Raw genomic sequence first — 15727 nt, forward strand, 5'->3', positions numbered from 1 at the left:
CCCCTCTCCATCCTTTTCTGAGTTGAGAGAAGAAAAAAGGGCAAAAAAAAACAAACAAACAGGGAATTGTGAAGATGATGAAGCTGAGGTCAAAGAGGTTCTGCAGAAGCTCCACTTTCAGGTTTGGAAGCTTCGTCGGCAGCTGCAACAACAAGATCAAAGTTGCCGATGACCACCACAAGGACGACGACGACGGCGCCGCCATGACGGAAATCAAGTGGGAGCTCCGGCCCGGAGGCATGCTGGTCCAGAGGAGAGACATCGCCGCCGGATCCACCTTGGCCGGACAACAAACTATCACCATTAGAGTCTCCACTGTCTCTCAATGCCATTACATTTCTGTCCAACCCACCTCAACTTTTGGTAATTAATTACCTCTTCTTCTACATTTTTATTCCATTTCTCCAAAATCTAAAAACCAAAAATGGGTTTTCTTTTTTCGAGTTTCCAAATTTGGAGAACAAAACGATTTTGAAAAATCACAACTTTTCTTATTCCAATTCAAACTCCAATGGCTATAAGTTAAATCATCGTTAAACTTAAAAATTTAAGTTTTTTTTACTGGTGGTAATAGACACGTACTCCTTTCTTTAAAGTTAGAAGTTTGATTCTCATATCACGGAATTATTGTACTACAAATAAAAAAAATATTTAAGCTTTTTTATATTGTTTCTCTCCCTCCACATTTCTTTTTCCCTCTATAAAAAATTTAGTTGTGGAAAATAGAATTTCCAACTAAATCTGGAAAGAACCATGATGGGATCAAATCCAAAAAAGAAAAAAGAAAAGATGGGTTTTTTTGTTTAAAGGGATTAGAAACATTAGAATTTGAATAAAGTTAAGGGGGATTATGATGATTAATTAAGCTAATTATGGGTTTGTGTGTGGTGTATTGTTTGTTAATAGGAGAATTGAAGATGATGCTATCAATGGTGACTGGTTTAGAAGCAAAAGAGCAAAGACTACTATTCAAAGGGAAAGAGAGAGATGACTGTGAATATTTACACATGGTTGGAGTAGGAGACAAAGACAAGGTTCTTCTGCTACAAGATCCAGCTATTAAAGAAAGGAAGCTTCATGCCTTGGCAACAGCCCAACCAATTAGAGTATAATAATCATAATCATAATCATAATATAATACTAATTAATCCAAAAACTAAAAAATGTTGTTTTTTTTTATATAATTACCACTAACCCCAGAAAATGCCAAACTGTCTGTGCTTCAAAGCCTTTGGTTGTTTTAATTTGTAAGAATTTTGGTGGTTTAAATATATATAGTTTGAGCAAAATTAGTGCAATGAATTATTGTTGTAATATGCCGATGCCAATCTGAGTCATTATGTTTGCTGATTTTGTATCCAAACAAAGATTGATTCTAAAGAATGCATCTTGAAATCAGAAATCTTATAAGATTATAATAAAACATATTTATATTATATAGTATATTTTCTTCTTATAACATGCATTTTGATTTTAATTACACTCCGAGCATCATAATTTCGACTTTAAAAATGATAATAGTATTTTGTAAAGTAAATAAATTTTAAATAAGTTGTGGTTTTAGGATGAGTTTAATTTGGCAGTGACCCACGCGTGCACGCCTGCCTGTGTTAAGGGTTTTTTTTTCTCTCTAAAGTTGTCAGCTGCTATAAAATAAAAGCTGATTTTTTTTTTTAATATTTTATTTATTGGCTTTTCCCTATTTTTAAATTGCTTCACAGAAAAGTTAATTTGAGCATTCATTTATACTTCCAAACTGCTACTTTAACCAATTAATATCCATCAGTCACATCTTCCATCTTTTTATTTCTATTCTAAACTTTCGAATCAAAATGTAATTGTAGCTTAAAAGTATAAAGTAATCTTCCACGAGATTAAGATCATATTAGAATTTTCACTCACACTCATTAATTGATAGAACAAAAGAAATGCAAGCGGGTCGATTGTTTTTCGACTATAATCATGTTGACAAGTCTTACAAAGTTTGAAACAAGTATTTGTCTAGATTTTCTTTTTTCCTTTTTAAAAAACTTTAGAGTAGTACAAATCTAGCTTAAAAGAAACAATAGATTAAATAAACATGTCAAAAATATTTTAAATTTAATGTTGATTTTACAAAATGAATAATTATATTTTGTAAAAATAAATTTTAAAAAAGTCGTGAAATCTCATGCTACTTACAAATCTAGATCATTAGTATTTACACTTAGGCTAAGAATAATTTTGACAAAAATTGCAACACTTTTTGATATTTTGTTCTTTATAGTTTTATGGTATCATAAACATATGAATATCAAACTCCTTACTTTATATACTGGCAATGAAAATTATACTCTGGCGACCAAAATACTGGTGCTGCTAAGAAATATTGTAGTTTCAACTTCCAAGTAAAACTATAGTAATTATGAAACTATTAGGAAAAATAATAGCAGCCTCTTTTTATTTTTTTGTGACATGTACAGCCTCTTGAAATTGTTTAAAAAAATACTGTAGTTTAATCGGCTAAGAAATAGCTTAATCACGATTTATATTAATCATTATTTTCATTTAACATTAATCGTATTTTATTAATGCAACAATATCTATAAAAGAAAAAAGAACATTAAAATTTTTTAAAAAGAAAGAAAAGAGAAAATACACTGCGATGCATTTCCCAGAATGCCCTTATATGTTCAAAACGATGTGTTTCTCACCTTGTCAACTTCTTTTCACAAAGCGACCCTGCAAAAGGGAGGAGAAAGTCAATTCAAACTTCTAAGTTCTCATAAATTCAATATACAATTTAGCAAAAGTAGTTTTGTCCATGTTTATTCTTAGACTTTCGATTTTATTAAACTAAACCTTAAACTTATTAGTAGTCGAACGTATCAATATTTCCATCAATATTATCACTACTACTGTATAATACTAGTATTAATATTTTAAACTTATTTAGAAAAACTGAAATGACTACTCATTAATTTAAATATTTTTATAACTTTTTCAAAAACATCCATCGACATTTTTGTGAAATTGAAACCTCAACATTCTCATCCCCATCGACATTGTAAATCTGAATTATAAGACTATATCTAATATATCCCAAAACCAAATTAGAAAATAAACCGAGAAATGTATTACACAAAATTAGCCAACCGAGAAATACCTAAAAATAAATTGTCCAATGTCTCAACTTATGTAGCATACCTAATAGCCAGACTGATAATAGATTTATGGTTTAAGAAATATTTTGGTCCTATAAAGAACAAAATGGTAACTTTTGAATATACAGAGACCAAAATGAATCAAAGCAGAGAGTAGGACAAGTACGAAAGAATATTTAAAGGTAGAGTTGTGATATAAAAGATAATTAAATAAATGATAGTAAATAGAAGGATATAAAGTATAGTTGGAGAAGATAGTTAAAAGTTACCTTCATTCTTGGACGCTTCTCAGCATTGAGTTTTCTAACTTGATAACGAATGCGCTTTGAGAAGAGCCTACTTTGCCTTTTCTCTTTGTATCTCAAAACACTTGCCTCTCTTTGCCCCATTTTCCACCCTTCCATCTCTGGCACTTTCCACACATTATTATTATTATTATTACTATTCCCTTCACTTCCCATTCCACAGCATCTCTGTATAGTGTAAACACTTTCAAATCAACAAAAACCCTGTGCTTTCAAACTTACAAACAAACTCCCTACTCCAACATGTATGTCAGTTCATATCAAACCACACCATATTAACAACACTGAATTAGAAACATTACTCCAAATTTTCATGCTATTCACTTAGTTCCTATGACTATACAGATGATTCTTTTAAAATGATTGCTTTTGAAGATACTTCCAAAAGTGTTTTACATGAATGCTTATTAAAAGGAGTGTTTGAACCAAAAGCTACTCAAGCTCGCCTTAAATATAGCTTTAAAAAGGTACTTCTTGGCTCTTAGAAGAATCAGGTAAATCAAATGCTTCATTTAGAAAACACTGTCGTTGTAAAAACTCATCTCAAATTCACAATGGATCACAGGGCCGGGCAAATCTTGTATAGAGACAGACAGAAAAAGATCTTACATTGGGAAGGGAATCAGAGCTGAAGATTTGATCATCATGGAGATTAGGGACGGTCTGAGGAGATTCTCCATTGATATAAAGCGGAGCTTTATCAGACCAAGCATTCAAAATCCCCTCGTAATCAAGCTTCAACCGCGGCTGTTTCTGTTTCCCAATAATCTCCATTTTGTTCTTCTTTTTGTTGATGTACTTCTTCTCCACCCACTCATCCGCCGCCGTGCTCGTAACTTCCTCCTCCTTCTTCTCCACCACCTCCGAGTAACACACCCACTTCTCCTCCTCCGCCGCCTCCCTCTCCCGGCTCCTCATCGCCGCCCGCACCAGCCAGCTCCCGCCCTCCGCCTCCCTCCCACCCACCAAATTACGCGACTCCTCCTCCGTCGACGACATGTCGTTCTGGTAACTCGGCAGGAAGCTCAAGCTCTGCAGGCTGCAGCAGCTGCTCACCACGTCGCTGTTGAACATCAGCGCCACGTTCTCGTCGTGCATCGAGTCTCTGTCCTCCACCATGTTTTCCGGATGCAGAGGAAACAGAGTCAGCTGCTGCTGCTGCTGCTCCTGCAACGCCGGCGGCTTCGGCCTGGGGCTCATCGGAGTGGAATTCCGCGGCGGTGTCAGCTCCAATAGGAGGCTGAGGAACTTGGGTCGTCTGGTTTTGGTTCTGATTTTACGAATTGGGTGTTTGATTACGGAATTGTTGGTGTTAGAAGCCGATCCCAAATCTTGAGCCCTGTTTCTGATGCACATTTCACTCGCTCCCAACACATGGACGGACAAATCTCTCTTTTGGGAATGGAAAAGGTTTTTATGAGGGAAAAAAAGAAAAAAAAGCGAAAGCCAGGAAGGCAGCGAAAAGGCTCCAGCTGACCCACTTGTGAAAAAAAGAGGACTGCCCTCTGCTGAGTCAGCCATCCGATGCAGATTTCTGATGTGACGTGTTGGCGTATCGAAACGTGGAGGGACAGGATTGGGCCGGGAAGTGGATTGTGTTGTTATCCGGATTGCCCTCGGCGCTGTGGATAGGGTGTGGGGGTGTTTGTGTAATTTCCTCGTATGGTGAACAGAGAAAGGGCAGTGTGGTGGGGCAAGTATAATTGACAGAAGCTCTTATTTTTCTGCCTCTATGGATTAATAGTTTTCACAAGATGGGTGCTTCTGGCTTATCGCTTCCAATTTGCACCCATGCCCCCCAAATAGAGTAATTCGTGAAAAATATTGGGGGGTTGTTGCAAATATTTAACAAATGGCTACGAATAGAAGAAAAGTTGACATATATCTTGTCCACTTTCTACGTTGCGTCCTCGGATTTGCCATATGTATTTCGTCTCTCGATAATGATTTTGGAGGTATTCTTTTTGGGTATGATTTAAACAAGATTTTTATAATTGATCTTTGCAACTTTGTTATTGATTACTTGTTACTTTTGGAAACTATGTGATTAATATCATGATTTACGAGATTGAAGAACTTATCGAAATTGTGAACTTCAATAGAGAGATCTGAGTTCTAGCATAAATTTGAACAGTGACTACATTCTCCCACATTGAAAGATGGTGCGGAAGGAACTCTCAAACGTAGATGCACATAGAACATCTCCTTCTATAACTTCAAGACTTAATTAGAGAAGAGTTGTTTTTAAGACTATTTTATCATCTTTTCCTATTGTGTGCTTAGAAAAAAATACTTTTAGAAACTTCTTATCATTTTATTTTTAATTATTTAGTGTGACTACTTATTTTATATGAACCATTTGGGTGGTTTATTGGTCAGAGTTAGGGTTAGTTAAATAAGTTCAAATCCTATAATTTATCGAGATGCGCGTAAGTTGGTTCGGGCACTGCGATATAAAAGAAAACATGAAATTGAAGTTGGATCATGAGACAGCATTTGGGCCGATACGGCCCGATCCCAAAAGTAAAAGCATTTATTTTCAATCCAATATCTCAATCTCATATCCCTTGAAGAGGGATTTTTTTTTAATATTGTTTTTAATTAAACTTATTTTTAAAATAATGCAGATTTATTACAAAAGATGGAAAAAATGCAACTTTGGAAACTTATTCAAAAAATAATGTTGGTGCAAAAACCGTGAGGCTTGGTCGTCTCTTCAAGAGATGACCATGTTTTCCCGCCCGGATGGTCGTCTCTTCAAGAGACGACATTTGACGTGGCGCTATCTCGTCAAATTTTTTTAAAACGAAAATGTGGTCGTCTCTTCAGACTATCTAGGTGGTTTGGAAAAAAAATATTATTTTGTTGATGATCTGTAGCCCTTCCATCCCAGGTTCAAGTCTTCATATCCCCCATTTTTCTTTTTCATAACAATTAAACATCACTTTTCTCTTTTTTACTTAATATTATCATTACCCCATTTTTCCTTTTCATAACAATTAATTATATCTTTTCTCTTTTTTACTTAATATTATCATTTCCATCCCCGCTTTTTTTTATATATTATTATTTATTTAATAATAATAAGTTTATCATTATTACTATCATTGTATTTTCTTTTATTTAATATATTTTCTTTTCTTTTATATAGTATTAAATAAATAATAGTGTATATATATAAATATTGAATTGTTTGACACATTTTAATTGTTCTACTGAAATAATTGTTCACTTATAATATTGTTGTAGATGGAGCAATTTTGTGTTACAGAGGTATCTACACATGTTTTGATCCAATATAGATACATGTTGGACCTCTTGTCACCTGGCTCGGTACGTTTTTAAATTTTTTTAAATTTTAAATATATATCGATTTACAATTAATTACATGTTTTATTTATTACGATTTCAGATGATCTGGGAGCCATATACTAAGGAATTTGCAAGCTTACCTGACTACTGTACCAGTGGACATGATGTATGGTGCACTGTAAGTCCACTCATATGCTTTCATGTAGTTGAGTGACATCATCCAGATAGAGTTACAAAACAATTTGGTATGAAACAAGCAATTCCAGAAGTGCCCAGTTGGGAACCAAGGATACATGACATAGACATACGGGATAGCACATGGCAGGATAAAACTGCATCTTTCGTAGCGAGGTGGCGCGTGCGTAGAGATTATATTGTTATAAATCCTCCCGTGGACGATGATGGTGCTTGCGATCCAGAATACATGAGTTGATATTTATCAATAACTAGACGTTATCTTACTTGAGAAGGGGCATCATTTGGTGCTACGGTACAAATTTTAATTTGGTTATATAAACTATTCGAATTTAAATATATATTTATGAATTTTTAATTTCGTGCTACGGTACAATTTTTAATTTTTTCCATGTAGGCTGCGTGTTTCGAGCAAATAAGTATTATCTCATCATCAGAAGATATTAATAGGTTGTGTAACGTTGGCGCGAGACATCTTCAAAGCCTTGATCAGATGTATAAGGTGCCTACTCCAGCTCGTGGCCCTAGGCGTAGAGGACGGCGTCAAGTAGATCAGGATGCTCCAATAGAGCTTGACGATCCTGTACCTGAAGTTATCTATCATAACGTCGAGGACGTTCTACCGTTTACACAGACACAGGATGATGCTGGTCCGTCGACGCCTATGTTCATGATACCGACTCCTAGTTCCAGTCAGTATCACACACCACCTTTGCCACCATTGTATGGTTATGGAGCCGGCCATGGACGTGGACGTGGGGAGCATGGACAATACATCAACCCTGCGGAGGATCAAGAGACACCACCACCAGCAATAGTTCGTCGTCAGCCACATCGTAACCGACGACGTCCCCATTGTGGGACGGATTAGATGGATAGATTGTAAATTGACAAACAGAAAACATTATTCTAAGATTGTATTTTCTTTTCTTTTAATATATTATTATTTATTTTTCTCTTTTTTACTTAATATTATCATTTTTATCCCACCTTCTCTTATATATATACACTATTATTTATTTAATAATATATAAAATAAAAGAAAATATATTAAATAAAAGAAAATACAATGATAGTAATAATAATAAACTTATTATTATTAAATAAATAATAATATATAAAAAAAAGCTGGGATGGAAATGATAATATTAAGTAAAAAAGGGAAAAGATATAATTAATTATTATGAAAAGGAATAATGGGGTAATGATAATATTAAGTAAAAAAGAGAAAAGTGATGTTTAATTGTTATGAAAAAGAAAAACGGGGGATATGAAGGCTTGAACCTGGGATGGAAGGGCTACAGATCAGCTACAAACCCACTACACCACTAGAAACTTTTTGACATAAGAACTACTATTTCATATTATATAATAAAAACATAATATTTCTTTTCCAAACCACCTAGATGGTCGTCTCTTGAGATGACCACATTTTCGTTTTAAAAAAATTTGACGTGGCGCCATCTGGTCGTCTCTTGAAAACATGGTCGTCTTTTGAAGAGACGACCAAGCCCCACGGTTTTTACACCAGCATTATTTTTGGAATAAGTTTCCAAAGTTGTATTTTTTCCATCTTTTCTAATAAATTTGCATTATTTTAAAAATAAGTTTAATTAAAAACAATATTAAAAAAAAATCCCCTTGAAGAGAGAGAGATGGAAAAAGAAAACCTTTGACTTGTACATCTTTGACTTTATAAACTATCTAACTGTTACAAAGAAATAACCAATATATATAGTAACAGAATATTAACTATCTAACTGAAATATAAAGTCTAATATAACTCTTTTTTTAGTTCCAAAAAAGAATATATATGTATATAATTATCTGTTTAATATAATGAGTCTTATTTCTATTTATTCTCTAAAAAAAGTTTCAAAAAAAAATTACAATTATTTGAATGGTGAAATTCAAACTTTCTAATATAAAATATAAAATATAAAATTTCAAAATTTATAATTTATTGATCTATTATATATCTCAACTCAACAAACTGGGGAGCCGAAAACAGAATTGCTCATGTCCCAACGAGGAGAATGCTTTTTAAAATTTCTATTTCGTTATGAAAAGAAATAATTGATCTATTATATAAAATTTAAAAACATACTAAATAAGTACTCTTTAAAGTTTAGGGTCTGTTACGTGTCATTGTGAAACTTTGATGAAAAGATAAATTCAAAACAACGACATTCATTAATTAAAATGAAAGACAACAAAAATATCAAAATGTGGCATGATTGACGGGTAAAGAAAAAGACTACATATTTTTTCCTCCTAGCGTGATTGGAGACGCCACATTTTCTCATACTTAATTAAGCTTTCACACTCACAATCTTCCGAAAGTGGAACCAAATATATTACGGTTTTCCGTTTGGTAACCCAGAAAATTGGAAGGAAAACGACAGAGAATAATTCAAACAAAAAAACAGAAAAAAAAAGGCTTTGTTTTAAGATATAAACGAAGAATAATACCAATTTCTCTTTTGGCTCTTCGTTGTAGCTACCTGCAGTTAATAATTAATATATCTAGCAGCGGGAGCCTCTTCGGCAGTTGAGGGCGCCGGCGGTGAGGGTGATGGATCCGACGAGGGAGGAGGGTCTTGCACTGAGGCTGTAAGCTCTGGCGTAGCTGGAGGCGGCGCCGGCGCCGGACTGGCGGAAGTAAGCGCCGTTCAAGAGCAGGTCGCCCTCGGAGCGCCAGTTCCAGTGGCGCCACTGGGTCTCCGGCGCGTCCTCGTGCTTCGTCACCTCCTTCCGGAAGCGGTTGTCCGGCGCCGCGAATCTGTTGCCTTGGCTGTATATGGTCGGCGATGCACTCCCTCCGATGGCGTACATTTCCCAGTGCGTGTAATCGTTGTTCACCACGTGGAAATACCCATGTCTGCATCTGCAAATTTACATGCCATTTTCAGATCAAAATAACAACACCCATAAAATTATTGCGTGAATATCATGATGTTTCAATGTGTGTGTTGAATAAATTACTAGTTATTGTAATTTTTATGACTCTGGACTTTATATATCAATCATGAATCAACTTCGAATTGTCTTACCACCGGTCAAACATCAGTATGATGATCAAAATTTGTCTTTCATGGTTAAAAAAATTCACCGATTCATTATTTTTTGTCCTCATCAATCAGTGTTTTTCACAAAATAATAATATTTAGGTACTTGTATCACTAAGTAGATATCTCTTACTTACCACAATTAAAAACAAGGATAGCGAAAAAAAAAATGAAGGCATAAGATAATTAATTGCTAAATTTTAACTCATATGCTACTAAGGAGCGAGATAGATAAACAACCTAAATATTATTCATATATTTAAAATAATAATAATAAAACTCTAATAGAGAAAAAAAAAGACATGAGAAATTATACTCTTTTCTAACGTCCAATTTTTTCTTTATCATTGACTTTTAGGTGATTCTAAACTTTATTTTAAAATTTAAGAATAATTTAATAACTCCTTAGATTTTTTATTTTATGTCTAAAAATAAGCCCGTATTTTATAAAAACTACACCAAGTCAATGATTTATTTAACATTGTTTTAAAGTTCAGAAACCTATTGGACACAATTTTAAAAATTCTTAAATTAAAAAAGTTATAATTAAATAATTAAACCAAACTTTTAACATATAATAAGTATGTCGCACTAGTCCAACAACATAAAGAATTTTTTTTTTCAAAAGTCATAATTAAAAAAGGTTTACCTTGGCATTCTTTGGACAAGGCCCTCTCCAAAATGGTTAAAGGCAATGGTAACCTGCATATCTTTATCCTGCGTGTATGAATCGCTATGCCCCAACAGCATGACCTTATCATGATGTGTCATGTAGTTATTGGATATGGTGATGGCAGTGGACCCATGGATCGCATCTATCAATCCATCGTTGCAATTGGACAGAGAACAGTGATCCACCCAGATGTGTTTCCCGCCAAAAATGGACACTCCATCGCCGTCCGATACGGTCCACCACCCCGAGTGCTGTGGGGAGTCCCGTATGTTACCATTCCCCCCTCTCTTGCAGTCATGTATGTGGATCCCATGGATGATGATGTTGCTCGCGTAATGGATGGTGATGCATGGCCCTCCTGCCACGTGTACGCTCGCCCCTCTCCCGTCAATGGTCTTGTACGAGTTCATTACCAGCTCCTGTTTCAGCCGTATCACCATGTCCCGTTTGAAGATTATCCACAGCGGCTCGTTTTGGATCACCGCGTGCCGGAGTGTCCCCGGCCGCGGGTTCACTGCATCGTCGTCTCCCGCGTCACTCACCACGTAGAACCGCCCGTTTCTTCCTCCCATTGCGTTCTTTCCGAATCCGATCGCGCAGTCCGCCAGTCGCTTTCGATTGCTCTCCCAATTCGGATCGCACCTCCAGCAGTCGTCTATTGGGTTTCCCGTTCCGCATGAGAAATACCCTAGGTTCCTCCTCGACACATTGATGCTCCTGTCCAGAAAAATTATTCAATGTGACCGCTCCAATAATAATCATGTAGCATATTATCATCTCTCAACTAATAACAATTTGATACACAGTTTTAAAATTTGCATGCATGTTAGCTAGCCATATCGTTTCATTAATTCTCTTTGGTAGTACTGGACTTAAATGTTCTCATTTCTCGTTTCTTTCTATAATGGTCCCAAAAAAGAAATAGAAAAAAATTTTAGCTGATGCATTACTACTAGCTAGTCAATAGTAATGGTAATAGTAAACTCTTCGTCCAATGCCTTTTTACAAGAACCCACATTTTAAAAAAATGAAAATGTTGTATACATCGCATTTGTTAAAATATTTGAAAGTTGTTAAATAATGTTACTCTCGTACTCCTAAGTATCTCCATTATGATATTGTCAATTTCGGACATAACTCTCACGGTTTTGTTTTTTGTTATTCATCCAAAAAGCGTCTGAAAGATTATTGTCATCCTTTATATATATCATGGATCATGATATTTCCTAACCAAGGTGAGGCTTTGTTTGCTTTTATCTTACAAACTTAACCAAAGTAACCAAATACATATATCTCTCTAAAAATTAGAAACAATAAACAAAGAAATAACCCAAATATATAATGTGTATATACCTTTCAACTTCTTGAACTACACGATGAGGATCTTGGACTGAATTGGGCAAGGAGGAAGCTGAGGCTGGGGCTGCACTCCACAACAACAGAGAGAGAGAAATTAGAAGCAAAAAGCAAAGGGAAGCCGCCATGGGAGAAGACTATGATCTCTCAGAAATAAGATCAGAAAAAGCTTGAAGAAGAAGAAGAAGGGTTTGTTGCATTATATAGAAATAAAAAGCCGATAGTAGAGGCGTGATTAAGCCCTAGAATTACAAAGTGGGGTCTCAAACATGCATTATCGTAATTTCAGGTTTTAAATCATCTCTTTAAACCACTCAAGTCAAATTAGTTGACTTTCTGTCTCTGGTCTCATTCAATTTCCTCTTTTTATCAGATTAAAAGTTTACAAGCTTCTAACTTTTTATGTTTATATTAACGTTTTGGATAAAATGAGCACAACCCTTTTTTTTCTAGGTGACTTTCGACGGGTTTGGAGCCATCAAATTGGAGAATTTCTAATTTTAGATTCACACCCAAGGACCAATTAATGCAACTGTTCTTGTTCCATAGAGTGATCCATGGAGTTTACTTGAAAATTTTTAACTCTATTGGTGATGACGTCATGCTTATTTCATTTTAAATTTTTTACATAAAAATATTTAATCATTTTTGTTAATTTTAAATAAATTATTTTACAATCGTTTGATAAATAGAGACTATCACTCATGAATATACATCTACAAATAGTTTTATAGGAAGTCACATATGTAATAGGTTAAAAATTAAATTTCTAAATAGGTCAATTCATGTTGTTAATAAATGAATAACACGATAAGATGCTAATATGTGTCTATCTGATCAGTAGTAAATAAATATCTACACATTTTTACGTAGGTTTTTTATATTTCAAGATTAAAACGAAAATATTTAGAAGTTGAACACTAAAACAAAAAGTTTGGAAATTATTTTAAGCATAAAAATGAAATGAATATAAAATTCATAATAAAAATTTTTCTTCTAGAAAAAAAATACTTAGACCAGATTAAGAATTAATAAATTTCAACATCCAAAATAATCATTTTGAAATTAATATAATAGAAATTTAGGTCAATAAGTCGTGGGTAGATAGGCTCATGAAATTATAGAAGTAATGTCTTTTTATGCAGATAATAGAAAGTAGATAGATTTTTGTTTTTCAATTTAAACATAATTCAATTAGTTAAAATATATATCAACCAAGAAGTCAACCATTCGAACGGACTCAAAAAATAAAAATAAGAATAAGTGTTACGATAAAATGTTAGTATATTATATATAATTTTGACAAATTGATATATTTGGCCTAACATGAACTTAACTAAACGCTATTTCATCTATATGAGGTTGTGAGTTCGAATATTCCTCCCACGTCATTTGTTATACTAAAAAAATACAAATGGATATATTTGTTATTATTATTAATTGTTTTTTTGGGTAGACATAATATATTGAATTGCGGGAAAATGTGTTAAAAGAAACATTTACCAATTACGACTTGCCGGGGATTTGGAATATAATGTGTTGAAAACAGAATGATAGAGGTTGGTTGAGTATCTATATGCCAATTGAATTTTTGTTTAACAGAACCAACTGATCTAGTTTCAAATTTAAAAATTAGTAAAAAAGTATTACTTTAATTCATGTATATCCTCGACCAAGATATCACAGTAGAAAATGTTGGAAATTATGTACTAGTATATATGACTGTATGAGAGATGAGTGTTGAAAGATGACGTAATTCTTCTACTTTCAACCAACCAAAATTCTTATTCCCAAAGTTATAAGACCATATGTGAGTTTTATTTAAAAACAATTAATTCTTTGGAGAGTTTTTACATACAAAACTTGAGTACAAAAGTTACTTGATTATTCATTTTATATATTGGTTTATATTTTACTTAGTTTTTAAAATTTTGAACTATACTTTTGGAATTTAAAATTACGTTCTTATTGAATCCATATCATTATTCACATGTCATATTAGAATTTCTTGAATTTGAAACCTTGATTATAGATCTTTGAATTATTATTATTATTATTTTGTTGAAGAGAGAACTATTATACCTTTATAATTTTGATGATATTGTATTAATAATAATAATATATTATTTTACATATAAATATATAATCGTTCAATCAATCAACTTAAATTTGTAAATATTTCCATTGATGTATATATTTTTAAAATCCAAACGAAAACAATCAATATGTCTATAATTAAAAAAACTTAAATTGTATTCCTCATATATTTTGTTTATTTTCTTGCTTCTACTTCCTTGATATGTAAGAAGGCTAAAGAGGAAACAAAAAATGGAAGGTAAAGAATGAACAAAATAGGTTGAGTAATACAGATGTTTTCGAGTGCTCCAATTTAAATCTTTGAAGAAGTACTATACAAGTTATGATTAACTCACTCCTTTGAATTCTCTAACTTGAATGCAAATATTGGGTTAGGAAATTAATGTTGCAAAATGCTTTTGAAAGGAACAACAATTGCGTTTAAATTAGATTGGAAACAACACCGAAATAGAAAATAAGGAGTTTGGAGTCTAAAAGAATGGAAAAAAGGAATCATATGATTATCCCTCTGTATTTTCAGAGAATCGCCAAATGCCTTACAACAGAAAATCCACAGTCATCTCTTCAAATACATTGCAACCCATCTCATGAAAGTAAAATTGAAAAAAAAAAAGAAGCCCATTTGTATTTAGCAGCTAAAGCTTAGAAGGCAAAGAATCCAGCAACTGCGCAAACTCCGGCAATGGCAGCAGCCGACGCCTTCACGAACGAAGCTCCACTGGCCGGAGCATCGGTGGGTGCATCGCCGGCGGGTCCTCCGGCAGCGGGTGCATCAGCATCAGCATCTGCAGCGTCACTGTCAGCGGCGGGACCGCTGGGGGAGGGTGGGGATGAAACATCGGCGGCGTCGGGGGATGCGGCGGGGGATTCGTCGGATGCGGGCCCGTCAGCAGCAGGGGACGAAGCAGGGGAGCCGGCGGGGGCAGACTCTGCTTTCGTGCCCTTTGGGGCATCAGCCGCGGGAGATGAAGCAGCCCCCTTGGGAGCATCGGCGGCGGGAGTGGCGGAAGATGGGGCGTCGGACTCGGCGGCGGCGGGGGCGGAGGAGGAATTGGATTTGGAGGGAGCAGCAGCCGGAGCAGAGGCGGGAGATTTAGAAGCAGGGGAATCTTTGGCTTCGGTGGAATTGGACTTGGAGGGAGCAGCAGCCGGAGCGGTGGATGGGGCCTTGGCGGCGGATACAACGCCGACGACGGCGGCGAAGAGAAGGGCGAGGACAACCAATTGGCGGGCCATTGCAGCTGTTGAGATGGGAAAGAGAAGAAACAGAGAGATAAAGAAAAACAGAGGAGGGTTTTATTTATTTATTAATGATTCTGAAGGCTGCTGCAGATTGCAGAAGCTCTATAAGATATATAGAGAAGAACTGCAGAGCCAGAGAATGAGTATGAATGAAGGAGGGGAGAGGTATTTAAAGGGAGGGGAAGCTCAAGAATTCGCGGCAATGGAGGATTCAGTTGGGAGTTGATTCCTGATTTTCTCAATTTTAGATATTTTCAGTTGGCTCTGTGCGGGTATTTTGGTTCATTTTTCTATATTTCGGATCTCCTCTCTATAATGGTGGGAGGGAAAAGAAAC

The 15727-nt window shown here is 34.9% G+C and overlaps 4 protein-coding genes across 4 annotated transcripts; 1 reads left to right on the forward strand and 3 right to left on the reverse strand.

Moving 5' to 3' along the window:
• The first annotated feature begins 3 nt into the window (after nucleotides 1-3).
• LOC111006499 (BAG family molecular chaperone regulator 4) lies at nucleotides 4-1352 on the forward strand. Its single transcript, XM_022278479.2, has 2 exons — nucleotides 4-363; nucleotides 907-1352. The coding sequence occupies exons 1-2, from the start codon at nucleotides 75-77 to the stop codon at nucleotides 1110-1112; spliced, it is 495 nt and encodes a 164-aa protein (XP_022134171.1). The 5' UTR covers nucleotides 4-74; the 3' UTR covers nucleotides 1113-1352.
• A 1158-nt stretch (nucleotides 1353-2510) lies between these two features.
• LOC111006195 (CCT motif family protein) lies at nucleotides 2511-4904 on the reverse strand. The gene is made up of 3 exons (XM_022277974.2): nucleotides 4058-4904; nucleotides 3413-3616; nucleotides 2511-2721 (listed from the first exon to the last, which is right to left on the reverse strand). The coding sequence occupies exons 1-3, from the start codon at nucleotides 4802-4804 to the stop codon at nucleotides 2698-2700; spliced, it is 975 nt and encodes a 324-aa protein (XP_022133666.1). The 5' UTR covers nucleotides 4805-4904; the 3' UTR covers nucleotides 2511-2697.
• Nucleotides 4905-9125: 4221 nt separating this feature from the next.
• LOC111006418 (pectate lyase) lies at nucleotides 9126-12209 on the reverse strand. Its single transcript, XM_022278360.2, has 3 exons — nucleotides 12050-12209; nucleotides 10673-11413; nucleotides 9126-9842 (listed from the first exon to the last, which is right to left on the reverse strand). Exons 1-3 carry the CDS (start codon nucleotides 12178-12180, stop codon nucleotides 9482-9484), a joined length of 1233 nt encoding a protein of 410 aa, XP_022134052.1. The 5' UTR covers nucleotides 12181-12209; the 3' UTR covers nucleotides 9126-9481.
• A 2419-nt stretch (nucleotides 12210-14628) lies between these two features.
• On the reverse strand, nucleotides 14629-15538 carry AGP6 (arabinogalactan protein 6). The gene has a single exon (XM_022277907.2). The coding sequence runs from the start codon at nucleotides 15383-15385 to the stop codon at nucleotides 14792-14794; it is 594 nt and encodes a 197-aa protein (XP_022133599.1). The 5' UTR covers nucleotides 15386-15538; the 3' UTR covers nucleotides 14629-14791.
• Nucleotides 15539-15727: the final 189 nt, after the last annotated feature.

Source organism: Momordica charantia (assembly GCF_013281855.1).
Source record: "Momordica charantia cultivar OHB3-1 chromosome 4 unlocalized genomic scaffold, Mcharantia_2.0 BLBB01000004.1, whole genome shotgun sequence".
Lineage (NCBI taxonomy): Eukaryota > Viridiplantae > Streptophyta > Magnoliopsida > Cucurbitales > Cucurbitaceae > Momordica > Momordica charantia.